Source organism: Schistocerca piceifrons, chromosome 7 (genome assembly GCF_021461385.2).
Source record: "Schistocerca piceifrons isolate TAMUIC-IGC-003096 chromosome 7, iqSchPice1.1, whole genome shotgun sequence".
NCBI classification, from domain to species: Eukaryota; Metazoa; Arthropoda; class Insecta; order Orthoptera; family Acrididae; genus Schistocerca; species Schistocerca piceifrons.
This window is the reverse complement of record NC_060144.1, coordinates 399,353,690-399,367,632: the sequence shown is the minus strand read 5'-3', so window position 1 is coordinate 399,367,632 and position 13,943 is coordinate 399,353,690. Positions and strand designations below refer to the sequence as shown.

At 40.0% G+C, this 13,943-nt stretch overlaps 1 protein-coding gene across 1 annotated transcript in view; it reads right to left on the bottom strand.

Moving 5' to 3' along the window:
• LOC124805122 (electron transfer flavoprotein-ubiquinone oxidoreductase, mitochondrial) overlaps window positions 1-13,943 on the bottom strand; it is a 112,801-nt gene that overhangs the window by 33,067 nt on the left and 65,791 nt on the right. The window contains exon 10 of the mRNA XM_047265575.1: window positions 12,627-12,848. Within this exon, the coding sequence (XP_047121531.1) occupies window positions 12,627-12,848 (222 nt within the window). The remainder of the gene's footprint in view (window positions 1-12,626; window positions 12,849-13,943) is intronic.

The following is a 13,943-nucleotide window of genomic DNA, read 5'->3' as shown; positions in this document are numbered from 1 at the left end:
AGGCAACAGTCTGGATGCTTGACTGATCTGGCCTTCTAACACTAACCAAAATGGCCTTGCTGTGCTCGTACTGCGATCGGCGGAAACTAGAGCCGTAATTTTTCGCGAGGGCATGCAGCTTTACTGTATGGTTGAATGATGACGGTGTCCTCTTCGGTAAAATATTCTGAAGGTAAAATAGTCCCCCATTCAGATCTCCGGGTGGGGACTACTCAGGAGGATGTTGTTATCAGGGGAAAGAAAATTGGCGTTCTACGGATCAGAACGTGGAATGTCAGATCCCTTAATCGGGCAGGTAGATTAGAAAATTTAAAAAGGGAAATGGATAGGTTAAAGTTAGATATAGTGTGAATTAGTGAAGTTCGGTGGCAGGGGTCAAGACTTCTGGTCAGGTGAATACAGGGTTATAAACACAAAATCAAATAGGGGTAATGCAGCAGTAGGTTTAATAATGAATAGGGAAATAGGAATGCCGGTAAGCTATTACAAACAGCACAGTGAACATATTATTGTGGCCAAGATGGATACGAAGCCCACACCTGCCACAATAGTACAAGTTTATATGCCAACTAGCTCTGCAGATGACGAAGAGATTGATGAAATGTATGATAAAATAAAAGAAATTATTCAGATAGTAAAGGGAGATGAACATTTAATTGACATGGGTAACTGAAAACTCGACAGTAGGAAAAGGAAGAGAAGGAAACGTAGTAGGTGAATACATAATGGGAGTAAGAAATGAAAGAGGCAGCCGCCTGGAAGAATTTTGTACAGAGCATAACTTAATCATAGCTAACACTTGGTTCAAGAATCATAAAAGAAGGTTGTATACATGGAAGAATGGAAGAAGCCTGGAGATACTGGAAGGTATCAGATAGATTATATAATGGTAAGACAGAGATTCAGGAACCAGTTTTTAAATTGTAAGACATTTCCTGGGGCAGATGTGGACTCTGACCACAATCTATTGGTTATGAACTGTAGATTAAAACTGAAGAAATTGCAAAAAGATGGGAAATTGAAGATATGAGACCTGGATAAACTGAAAGAACCAGAGGTTGTAGAGAGCTTCAGGGAGAGCATTAGGGAACGATTGACAAGAACAGGGGAAAGAAATACAGTAGAAGAAGAATGGGTAGCTTCGAGAGATGAAATAGTGAAGGCAGCAGAGGATCAAGTAGGAAAAAGATGAGGGCTAATGGAAATCCTGGGGTAACAGAAGATATATTGAATTTAATTGATGAAAGGAGAAAATACAAAAATGCAGTAAATGAAGCAGGCAAAAAGGAATACAAACGTCTCAAAAATGAGATCGACAGGAAGTACAAAATGGCTAAACAGGGATGGCTAGAGGAGACATGTAAGGATGTAGCGGCACATATCACCAAGGGTAAGATAGATAATGCCTACAGGAAAATTAAAGAGACCTTTGGAGAAAGGAGAGCCACTTGCATGAATATCAAGAACTTTGATGGAAACCCAGTTCTAAGCAAACAAGGGAAAGCAGAAAGGTGGAAAGAGTATATAGAGGGTCTATACAAGGGCGATGTTCTTGAGGACAATATTATAAAAATGGAAGAGAATGTAGATGAAGATGAAATGGGAGATATGATACTGCGTGAAAAGTCTGACAGAGCACTGAAAGACCTGAGTCGAAACAAGGCCCCTGGAGTAGACAACATTCCATTAGAACTACTGACAGCCTTTGGAGAGCCAGTCCTGACAAAACTCTACCATCTGGTGAGCACGATGTATGAGACAGGCGAAATACCCTCAGACTTCACGAAGAATATAATAATTCCAATCCCAAAGAAAGCAGGTGTTGACAGATGTCAAAATTACTGAACTGTCAGTTTAATAAGCTACGGCTGCAAAATACTAACAAGAATTCTTTACAAACGAATGGAAAAACTGGTACAAGCCGACCTCAGGGGAGATCAGTTTGGATTCCGCAGAAATGTTGGAACACGTGAGGCAATACTGACCCTACGACTTGTCTTAGAAATAGATTAAGAAAAGGCAAACCTACGTTTCTAGCATTTGTAGACTTAGAGAAAGCTTCTGACAATGTTGAGTGGAATACTCTCTTTCAAATTCTGAAGGTGGCAGGAGTAAAATACAGGGAGCGAAAGGCTATTTACAATTTGTACAGAAACCAGATGGCACTTATAAAAGTCGTGGGGCATGAAAGAGAAGCAGTGGTTGGGAAAGGAGCGAGACAGGGTTGTAGCCTATCCCCAAAGTTATTCAATCTGTATATTGAACAAGCAGTAAAGGAAACAAAAGAAAAATACGGAGTAGGTATTAAAATCCATGGGGAAGAAATAAAAACTTTGAGGTTCACCAATGACATTGTAATTCTGTCAGAGATAGCAAAGGACCTGGAAGAGCAGCTGAATGGAATGGACAGTGTCTTGAAAGGACGATATAAGATGAACATCAACAAAGGCAAAACGAGGATAATGGAATGTAGTCGAATTAAATTGGGTGATGCTGCGGGAATTAGATTAGGAAATGCGATGCTCAAAGTAGTAAATGAGTTTTGCTGTTTGGGGACCAAATTAACTGATGATGGTTGAAGCAGAGAGGATATAAAATGTAGACTGGCAATGGCAAGGAAAGCGTTTCTGAAGAAGAGAAATTTGTTAACATTGAGTATAGATTTAAGTGTCAGGAAGTCGTTTCTGAAAGTATTTGTATGGAGCGAAGCCATGTATGGAAGTGAAATGTGGGCGATCAATAGTTTAGACAAGAAGAGAATAGTTGTTGTTGTTGTTGTGGTCTTCAGTACTGAGACTGGTTTGATGCAGCTCTCCATGCTATTCTATCCTGTGCAAGCTTCTTCATCTCCCAGTAGTTACTGCAACCTACATCCTTCTGAATCTGCTTAGTGTATTCATCTCTTGGTCTCCCCCTACGATTTTTACCCTCCACGCTGCCCTCCAATACTAAATTGGTGATCCCTTGATGCCTCAGAACATGTCCTACCAACCGATCCCTTCTTCTGGTCAAGTTGTGCCACAAACTCCTCTTCTCCCCAATCCTATTCAATACTTCCTCATTAGTTATGTGATCTACCCATCTAATCTTCAGCATTCTTCTGTAGCACCACATTTCGAAAGCTTCTATTCTCTTCTTGTCTAAACTATTTACCGTCCATGTTTCACTTCCATACATGGCTACACTCCATACAAATACTTTCAGAAATGACTTCCTCACACTTAAATCTATACTCGAAGTTAACAAATTTCTCTTCTTCAGAAACGCTTTCCTTGCCATTGCCAGTCTACATTTTACATCCTCTCTACTTCGACCATCATCAGTTATTTTGCTCCCCAAATAGCAAAACTCCTTTACTACTTTAAGTGTCTCATTTCCTAATCTAATACCCTCAGCATCACCCGACTTAATTCGACTACATTCCATTATCCTCGTTTTGCCTTTGTTGATGTTCATCTTATATCCTCCCTTCAAGACACCATCCATTCCGTTCAACTGCTCTTCCAAGTCCTTTGCTGTCTCTGACAGAATTACAATGTCATCGGCGAACCTCAAAGTTTTTATTTCTTCTCCATGGATTTTAATACCTACTCCGAATTTTTCTTTTGTTTCCTTTACTGCTTGCTCAATATACAGATTGAATAACATCGGGGAGAGGCTACAACCCTGTCTTACTCCCTTCCCAACCACTGCTTCCCTTTCATGTCCCTCGACTCTTATAACTGCCACGTGGTTTCTGTACAAATTGTAAATAGCCTTTCGCTCCCTGTATTTTACCCCTGCCACCTTCAGAATTTGAAAGAGAGTATTCCAGTCAACATTGTCAAAAGCTTTCTCTAAGTCTACAAATGCTAGAAACGTAGGTTTGACTTTCCTTAATCTTTCTTCTAAGATAAGTCGTAAGGTCAGTATTGCCTCACGTGTTCCAGTATTTCTACGGAATCCAAACTGATCTTCCCCGAGGTCGGCTTCTACTAGTTTTTCCATTCGTCTGTAAAGAATTTGTGTTAGTATTTTGCAGCTGTGGCTTATTAAACTGATGGTTCGGTAATTCTCACATCTGTCAACACCTGCTTTCTTTGGGATTGGAATTATTATATTCTTCTTGAAGTCTGAGGGTATTTCGCCTGTTTCATACATCTTGCTCACCAGATGGTAGAGTTTTGTCAGGACTGGCTCTCCCAAGGCCGTCAGTAGTTCCAATGGAATGTTGTCTACTCCGGGGGCCTTGTTTCGACTCAGGTCTTTCAGTGCTCTGTCAAACTCTTCACGCAGTATCGTATCTCCCATTTCATCTTCATCTACATCCTCTTCCATTTCCATAATATTGTCCTCAAGTACATCGCCCTTGTATAGACCCTCTATATACTCCTTCCACCTTTCTGCTTTCTCTTCTTTGCTTAGAACTGGGTTTCCATCAGAGCTCTTGATGTTCATACAAGTGGTTCTCTTATCTCCAAAGGTCTCTTTAATTTTCCTGTAGGCAGTATCTATCTTACCCTTAGTGAGATAAGCCTCTACATCCTTACATTTGTCCTCTAGCCATCCCTGCTTAGCCATTTTGCACTTCCTGTCGATCTCATTTTTGAGACGTTTGTATTCCTTTTTGCCTGCTTCATTTACTGCATTTTTATATTTTCTCCTTTCATCAATTAAATTCAATATTTCTTCTGTTACTCAAGGATTTCTACTAGCCCTCGTCTTTTTACCTACTTGATCCTCTGCTGCCTTCACTACTTCATCCCTCAAAGCTACCCATTCTTCTTCTACTGTATTTCTTTCCCCCATTCCTGTCAATTGTTCCCTTATGCTCTCCCTGAAACTCTGTACAACCTCTGGTTCTTTCAGTTTATCCAGGTCCCATCTCCTTAAATTACCACCTTTTTGCAGTTTCTTCAGTTAATCTACAGGTCATAACCAATAGATTGTGGTCAGAGTCCGCATCTGCCCCTGGAAATGTCTTACAATTTAAAACCTGGTTCCTAAATCTCTGTCTTACCATTATATAATCTATCTGATACCTTTTAGTATCTCCAGGGCTCTTCCATGTATACAACCTTCTATCATGATTCTTAAACCAAGTGTTAGCTATGATTAAGTTGTGCTCTGTGCAAAATTCTACAAGGCGGCTTCCTCTTTCATTTCTTAGCCCCAATCCATATTCACCTACTACATTTCCTTCTCTCCCTTTTCCTACACTCGAATTCCAGTCACCCATGACTATTAAATTTTCGTCTCCCTTCACTATCTGAATAATTTCTTTTATTTCATCATACATTTCTTCAATTTCTTCGTCATCTGCAGAGCTAGTTGGCATATAAACTTGTACTACTGTAGTAGGTGTGGGCTTCGTGTCTATCTTGGCCACAATAATGCGTTCACTATGCTGTTTGTAGTAGCTTACCCGCATTCCTATTTTCCTATTCATTATTAAACCTACTCCTGCATTACCCCTATTTGACTTTGTGTTTATAACCCTGTAGTCACCTGACCAGAAGTCTTGTTCCTCCTGCCACCGAACTTCACTAATTCCCACTATATCTAACTTTAACCTATCCATTTCCCTTTTCAAATTTTCTAACCTACCTGCCCGATTAAGGGACCTGACATTCCACGCTCCGATCCGTAGAACGCCAGTTTTCTTTCTCCTGATAACGACATCCTCTTGAGTAGTCCCCGCCCGGAGATCCGAATGGGGGACTATTTTACCTCCAGAATATTTTACCCAAGAGGACGCCATCATCATTTAATCATACAGTAAAGCTGCATGCCCTCGGGAAAAATTACGGCCGTAGTTTCCCCTTGCTTTCAGCCGTTCGCAGTATCAGCACAGCAAGGCCGTTTTGGTTATTGTTACAAGGCCAGATCAGTCAATCATCCAGACTGTTGCCCTTGCAACTACTGAAAAGGCTGCTGCCCTCTTCAGGAACCACACGTTTGTCTGGCCTCTCAACAGATACCCCTCCGTTGTAGTTGTACCTACGGTACGGCTATCTGTATCGCTGAGGCACACAAGCCTCCCCACCAACGGCAAGGTCCATGGTTTATGGGGAGGGAAGAGAATAGAAGCTTTCGAAATGTGGTGCTACAGAAGAATGCTGAAGATTAGATGGGTAGATCACATAACTAATGAGGAGGTATTGAATAGAATTGGAGAGAAGAGAAATTTGTGGCACAACTTGACTAGATGAAGGGATCGTTTGGTAGGGCATATTTTGTGGCATCAAGGATCACCAATTTAGTATTGGAGGGCAGCATGGAGGGTAAAAATCGTAGAGGGAGACCAAGGGGTGAGTGCACTAAACAGATTCAGAAGGATGTAGGTTGCAGTAGGTACTGGGAGATGAAGAAGCTTACACAGGATAGAAAAGCATGGAGAGCTGCATCAAACCAGTTTCTGGACTGAAGACCACAACAACAACAACAGTTTTCAGTTAAATTTTTATAATTTTGACCAGTAAGAACCAATAGTCTAACAAAGGGTATTACTCTATCTCACTACTGCAGAATAATACTGCAGCAATAAAACATGAACAAGAGAAAAAAAACGAAAATAAAACTTAAGTTGCAAAGGAAATGCACCATATACAACAACAAAACACATTACTCAAACAAGCATCTGCCAACAACAAAATGTGTCAAAGGCTTTAGGAAGACTATACAATGCTGCATAACAACAAATTGTCTCTGATGAGCGTGACTTCACAACTGTTTACATTAGATTCGTTTGAGCAGTTGCGAGCGAGCTCATGCAGATGCGCAGTTGAGTCGCATATGAGTAGTACCTTCTCCCGCTTCTGGCTACAGAAGCGTGGCTGTTAGTTGTATAAGCTAAGGTGACATTTTTGGAAGCTGAAGCTGGTACCAACATGGGTGCCCATCTTACAGGGAGGCAGTGCCCCCTCCCCCCTTTTCAGAAGTTGGGGTGTGTGTGTGTGTGTGTGTGTGTGTGTGTGTGTGTGTGTGTGTGTGTGTGTGTGTTGGTTGGGGGGGGGGGGGGGGAGAGGGAGAGAGAGAGAGAGAGAGAGAGAGAGAGAGAGAGAGAGAGAGAAGCCCCCCATGCAAACTATGATAGGGGCGTCCTTGACAAGAAAATAGAGCGTGCAAATGATCTCGTAGTTGGCGTAAAAAGTGGAAAGTTCACCTCATATGCGCAATAATATCGCCTCACACCGTAAGGAAATGGAGCAGAAGGAGAAAGTACATTTTCCAGATGAGATGTGTACATTTGTGTGTTTATTACGTGACCCTGCTGTTAATTGCCTTTTACCAGTTATCTGGAGGTTTTTTTGTCAAATTTGTGGAGAAACACCAAGTCTGCGTGGAAGAACTCTTTAAGACAGCGTTCCCCAGGTGAAGGGTTGCGACCTGGCACCAGGACACGAAAATAAAATACTGGGTCGCACAAATATCTCCTTGTCGTAATTGATAGTTTACAATTACTTAATCACATTTTAGTAATAGAAAGTTAATTTAAAAAACCTAGTTTCTGAAGGGAATCATATGACAGTTGCACGTTACATAGAAGTTGTACTCATTCTAGTAAATAATGAAATTGTGCGTCGTTAGGATACTTTACTGATGATCGTACTGCGTTTGGCCTAACGCTGAGGCTCACAAAGCCAAGAGAATTTCAGAGAGAGTACAACATAGGTTCATTCCTGCACAAGATAGCAACTCTTATCAAGGGGCATTTACTGGGGCTGGACAGTGAACACTAATATGAAATAATATTTTCCTTCAATATACAGCAACCGAAAATGGATAAGGAACCTATTTTCTGTCAATTTAGAATTCTGTAATTTGTCAGAGTCAAATGCTGACTCGTTAACTGTGATGATGTGTGACAGATTTTTGGATATCTTGTCAAGAGGTCTCGCTTTAGCAGAATAAGCGATGAAATTTCTAATGCCTGTAGATTCGATACATAAGTGTAAATCAGGGTTTTCAACATTGGTTTTCCTGAAGAAATAAATAGGCCCCTATAAACCGAATGGAAACTGAACCAGTCCTAGGGATAAAGATAACGTCTTTTGAACCGAATTTGGCGTTCATAGTTAAAAATAAACTGCTACATACTTCTCACTAATAGAGTACAGCTAAGGTTATATAACTATGAAACTGTAATTATTATTTCATTGTTAAAAGTCGGTGCTTGAAGTACATTGAATGCTGGGCAGACTTTAGAAAGTGTTTTAATTTGCTTCATTATCAGCCAGACAAGAATTTTAGCTTCTTGTCTCCTGTAAGTACTGTTGGGGGTCTTGGCGGCATCATTAGATATGTTAATCGTGTCAGTTGTGCTCATTTTCTCATTGTTGCCAACATGATTAGATCTAACAATTTTTGCATTATAGCTGCCTAACAAAGTGTTGTTACAATAACAAGTTGAATTTTATTTCATATTCTTTGCTACTTACCAGCACTGTTTATGAAAATAACACTCTCTGTAATGCCAAGTCACTTTTTTAAAAAAGTTCTTTTGCGCGGGCTGTGGGGGAGAAGAGGCAATGCAGTAGGGACTAATGGTGGGGGCGATAGCTCTTTCAAATGTTCTACTGTATACCAAAAAAGAATTTTCAGAGATTCAGAGGGAGGGGGGGAGGGGAGGACAGGCCAGGACAACCTCTGCTTTAAGACATATTAACAATTAAAAAGAAAAAAAACTCTGTTTCCATTACCATTAGCGACACACTGTACACATTTTTCTTCCAAAACTAAAACATTTGTGTGTGCACTTTCCTCTTACTTTATTCCAAGTGGGAAAATAAAAAATTTTGTTTCAACATGTCCAGGTGACTTCCATACCTGTTCCCGACGTCCAAAACCTGTAAATCACACATATTTGCTATGAATGTTTTCGTATCTAGCTTTATGCAGAAACTCGTTAACTCACAGTTGGCACCATTGGCCAGTTCGCTCATACGAAATAACTCGTAGTTGGTAGGCAACATGTTAAGCTCTAAAATCTGTAACTTGATGTCGCTCTTATGAATCGTATTATATAGCTTTTTATCAGGGGACCTAGTGTAAAACTTCTTTACTTAAAATTTAGCTGGTGAAATTTGGACTGCTGTACAACCTTTCATGGAACATAGCTAAGAACCCTTCTCATTAAACCAACTGTCAAATAAAAAAACTGCATTAAAATCAGACCTTTCGTTTGGAAGTTGTGATGCCACTGACATATACACACAGCTCTGGCATCCATGCGTCACTTCCAATGGGAAGAGCCCACTTCGATTTGCGTGGGTGTGTCATATATCACAATAGAAAAAATTGAGACGATCCATAGCAGTTGAGGGTTAATTAAAAGCGGAGTTACCACACTGTTTGTGACACTGAAATTTGAATTATCAGCGCCACCACTAGGAAACTCCAGCTCAGTAATACCAATTTCAGTACAATTATTATTGAAGGTCTCGAGCTTGAATGCATCAGTAGACAGATGATGATGATGATGATGATGATGATGATGATGATGTTTGGTATGGGGGGTGCTCAACTGCGAGGTTATCAGTGCCCATACAAATTCCCAACCACTGCTCAGCCCAATTTCGCCACTTTCACGAATGATGATGAAATGATGAGGAAAACACCAGTCATCTCGAGGCAGGGGAAAATCCCTGACCCCGCCGGGAACTGAACCTGGGACCTCGTGCTCGGGAAGCGAGAACGTGACCACGAGCTGCGGACGCATCAGCAGACAGGTCATGTAAATGCATTTTATAATGTGGTATGTTAGGTTCGGGATATGATATGGAAAGTAAACTTGTTGAAACATCCCATGACCGAGACTTAGATTAGATTTGTAAAAACCGGAACATTTAGGTGTCCCGGCTGAATCCAGGTCGGGACAGGGGGACACGGCTTCAAAAAGCGGAACTGGCACACAGCAAAACACATCAGGGAAATGATTGAGGCATTCAGTTGGGAAATACTAGCGCATGCAGCCTATTCTCCAGACTTGGCTCCATTCAATTATCATCTATTTGCATCACTAGGACACGCTCTCACTGAACAACGCTTCAATTCATATGAAAATGTTGTGTACGAAAATAGCTCTCTGACTGGTTTGCTTCAAAAGAATAACTGTTTTTTTGGCATGACATTCACAGCCTGCCATTGAGGTGGGAGAAATGTATAAATAGCAATGGGGATTATGTTGAATAAAATATTGTTTATCAGTTTCAAACAACAGACGTGTAATTATTGCAACCAAATACGTTTCAAACTTCTACAACTGTTAAGAATATAACTTTTTTGTCCCTGGTATTCTGACTATCACCATTTGACCCTTAATTACTGTGAACACATACGCTAACATTTCTACAGCTGCAGATGCACTGAAACCAAACTTGTAATTAACTGTGACTTGTACAGCAGCTTTTTACTCACTAAAATACAAAAAATTAGTGATATTTGCAATGTTTAGAGCAAAAAATACCTGCTAGCACCACATGTAGACTGTAATGGTTATGAAGTAAATGAAACACTACGTGTAAAATTTGTTGGTTCCAGTTGTAGTCAACTGATAATCAACATGCTCAGTGATCAGCATGTTTTGCTCTTAGGAGTGTTTCTCATTCTGTTGGCCTAAAGATAAGGTTATTGGTTTATTTTGCATGTTTTTGCGCCCTGTCGTGTCATGGAATTTGGTTTTGTGACCTTGTAGTACTTTAGTAAATGAAGTAGTTCTACTTATTCAGGAAAAGTGAGCAGCAATAATATTGTGTAAAGCAGATAAGAGTGCATGTTGCTAGAAGTTTACTACAAAACTTTTCTTTCTTACACTTACTTGAATTACAGTACTCCTAAATGGTTTGTGCCTCCTTAATGGTTTTTGTTGCTGATAATAAAAATCAGTTTCAGCTAACTATGATTTGCACAATCACCTTACAAGGCACAAAAATACTTTTCATGTAGACTTTGTCTCCCAGTTGTGGGTCAGAGTGGAGGGTATTTACTCTGGTGGAAAGGTATTCAACAATCTCCCACCCAACATAAACCAAGAAATTTGGAATCATAATCTTTTCAGAAGATAATAAAAAATATACCCCATTAGACAGTCTTATCAGATTATCTAGATTCAAAGATTGAAAATGCCTGTTAGCTCCGAGCCAAGTAACAGTGTTCATTTTAAAACTGCATAAAAAATAATAGTGAACTTTAAACTGCCCTCTGTAGTTACTAATTTTCTCGAAAAATACCAATGTAATCAAATGACTATACCAGCAAGAGAGAAACAGCACCTATTTAATACAATTGAGGGAGTAACATCTTTTTTTCAGATTAGTAGTCGTCTTATAATTTACAACAGTGCCCATCGTGCACCATGTCCGAAGACACCTCTGTGCAGAGAGAGTTAGGGGTGGGGAGAGGGGAGTTTGTAAGGGATTATTTTTCTTATGCATGGGAGCAGATAGAGGGCAACCACTTTCCCTGTTGCAGGCCTTGCAAAGTGTTGCAGCAGACAACAGTGAATAAAACTGTATCACCACTGAAGTTGCCCCCTTTACAGTCAGGAGGAGAGCTTGTACCACTGGTCTGTGCTGTTCATTGCAAGCAGACTTGTGAAAGACAAAATTTCACTGGCTGCCAGGATTTAGTAGATAGGGGAAGTTTGTAACTGGACTGCCTTCCACTGTGTCTTGCACTACATGTTACATTCAGCTGGTGAGAATACAAAACTATTAAGTGCCACAACGATAGTTTATTGTTAATACAGTGTACACTTTAAGTCTCTGAGAGTTGCTTCACTTTTTATTAATGTTTATCTTTTACTTGTGAAGCATCACTAATGGTACCATGTGGGCATACAGTGTCCCCCCCCCCCCCTCCAGTAAGATGGCGTAAGGCTGTTAAACTGAACAAGATTATGTTGAAAATTCAGGTCTTGTAGCCAGAATATTGGGGAATAGTGTAGTGTACTGGAATCCAGAATAAAACCAACCTGCTTTCAGAAAAAAATAGGTTTATCACTTATTGAACGGTGCTGAATTCGAGGCATCTAACCATTTCCAATTTGAACATACATGTGTAAAATATGATTTCTGTAAGTCAATTTTCTGACACTCTTGTATGGTTCATCTGCTAACGTCCCTTCTTTCATAAAGAGAGAGATACTAGGTGAAATATATTCAATATGAATTGTTTCCCTCTGCATTTTAGCAGCCATTAGCCTTCCCTCAAATTTGTGTGTTTTTGTTTCTTTCATAAAGAAGATAATTCATTGTTGCATGTCACTGACATTATTCTCCAAACCTCCAGATTTTTAGTATTCATAAGCAGTGTTAACGGTAGAAATTCCTGGATGGATAACGCATAAAACAAAGGAAAGGCAACCACACAACTATAGCTGATTGATGTGTGGCACATAGAAACGCAACAGAAACAGTATTTTGTATTTTACTAGCTTTCCAGCGCTTTCTCTTTCTCTACTAGTGGAAGTCCACACACACACACACACACACACACACACACACACACACACACACACACACACACACACACACACTACTATAGGCTGCTGCTGTTCCATTTTTCTGTGTGGCATGCATCAGTCAGCTATAGATGAGTGGTTGCCTTGACATTATCTCACTTACTGAGAAAATATTTATGCTTACCTGCTGGACAAAAGCGACCCTCAGGACCATCAAAAATGGCAAGATTTCGTTTAACAGGCACTGTATCATCACGCAATGTCAGGTGTGGTGGTTGGTCACCTTCATGATTAGTTCCAGTCAGAGCTACTGATGTTAGCAAGTCAAAACTCACTTCACCATCTGGTTTAGGGTACTCCACAGGCTTGCATTCTGAAGCTGGTTTCAGTCGTTTCCAGTCAGGATCTTAAAAGAAAAAGCTCAGTTTTATCATTTTGTTCAGCTTAGTTATGTGAAAGTAAGTGAGGATTATACCAATGGAAAAGTCAGGGAGGAATATAGTCACATCTAAGAGGATACAAAATCATTAAACACATAGAAACAGCAACAATACTGAGCAGCAGACAGATATCTAGGAGATAATAAACTGCTTTCCAAAAAACACACGTTTTTTGTCTCATGCTGCTGAGGATCAAGGGGTAAATTATGAGCTTGGTAGTTGGCATGGAAGGCTGGAGCAGGAGGTGAGCAGAGAGAGTGAGGAGGCCTTACTTCCCTACCCCCCGGCTCCTCCTGTCCCGACCACCACTCACAGCAGCAGACAGGTAGCTGCTCCCTCTCCCTCTCACCCCAATCAGGATTAGCTGTTTATTGTCCTTTTCTGCACGTTTATGTATGGTTCAATGCCTGTTCTATTAGCTGAGTACAGCTCTATCCCCACATTACTAAAGAGTAAGAAGTGTTGTCTCAAGTCATAGTATTTGTACATACACAAGTGTGTAGATGCAAAAAGAAATTCATGCATAAGTTAATGGGATTATTCAATTTCAGCAAAATACCTGTAAGGATACTACAATTAGATGTAGATAGAATGATAATGCTATTTAACAAGCAACACAAGGTTGTTGCACTGAACAAGATTATGTTGGAAACTAAGGTTTTGTAGCCAAAAGAGTGAGGAATAGTACAGTATACTGGAATCCTCACCATAAAACCAACCTGTTTTCAGAAAAAACAGGTTCATTGCTCGGGGCATAATATAACAAAAAAATTTAATCCATTGGAATGAGAGGAGAGGATAAGAGGAAACAAGGATAATCAGAAATTTATCACAGTAATTGGCATACTTGGCCATTTTACATTCTTATTTAAGGGAGTCCTATACAAATGTTAAATATTCATAAAAAGTCTAATACAAAAAAAATTACACACCAGAAGGAATTATCTGAATGGAATGGAAATCAGTAGATGTGATGCACAAGAATAGACAAACAAATGAGCACAATTTCAGAAACATTGGGTGATTTATTCAAGAGAAAGAGCTTCACAGATTGAGTAATG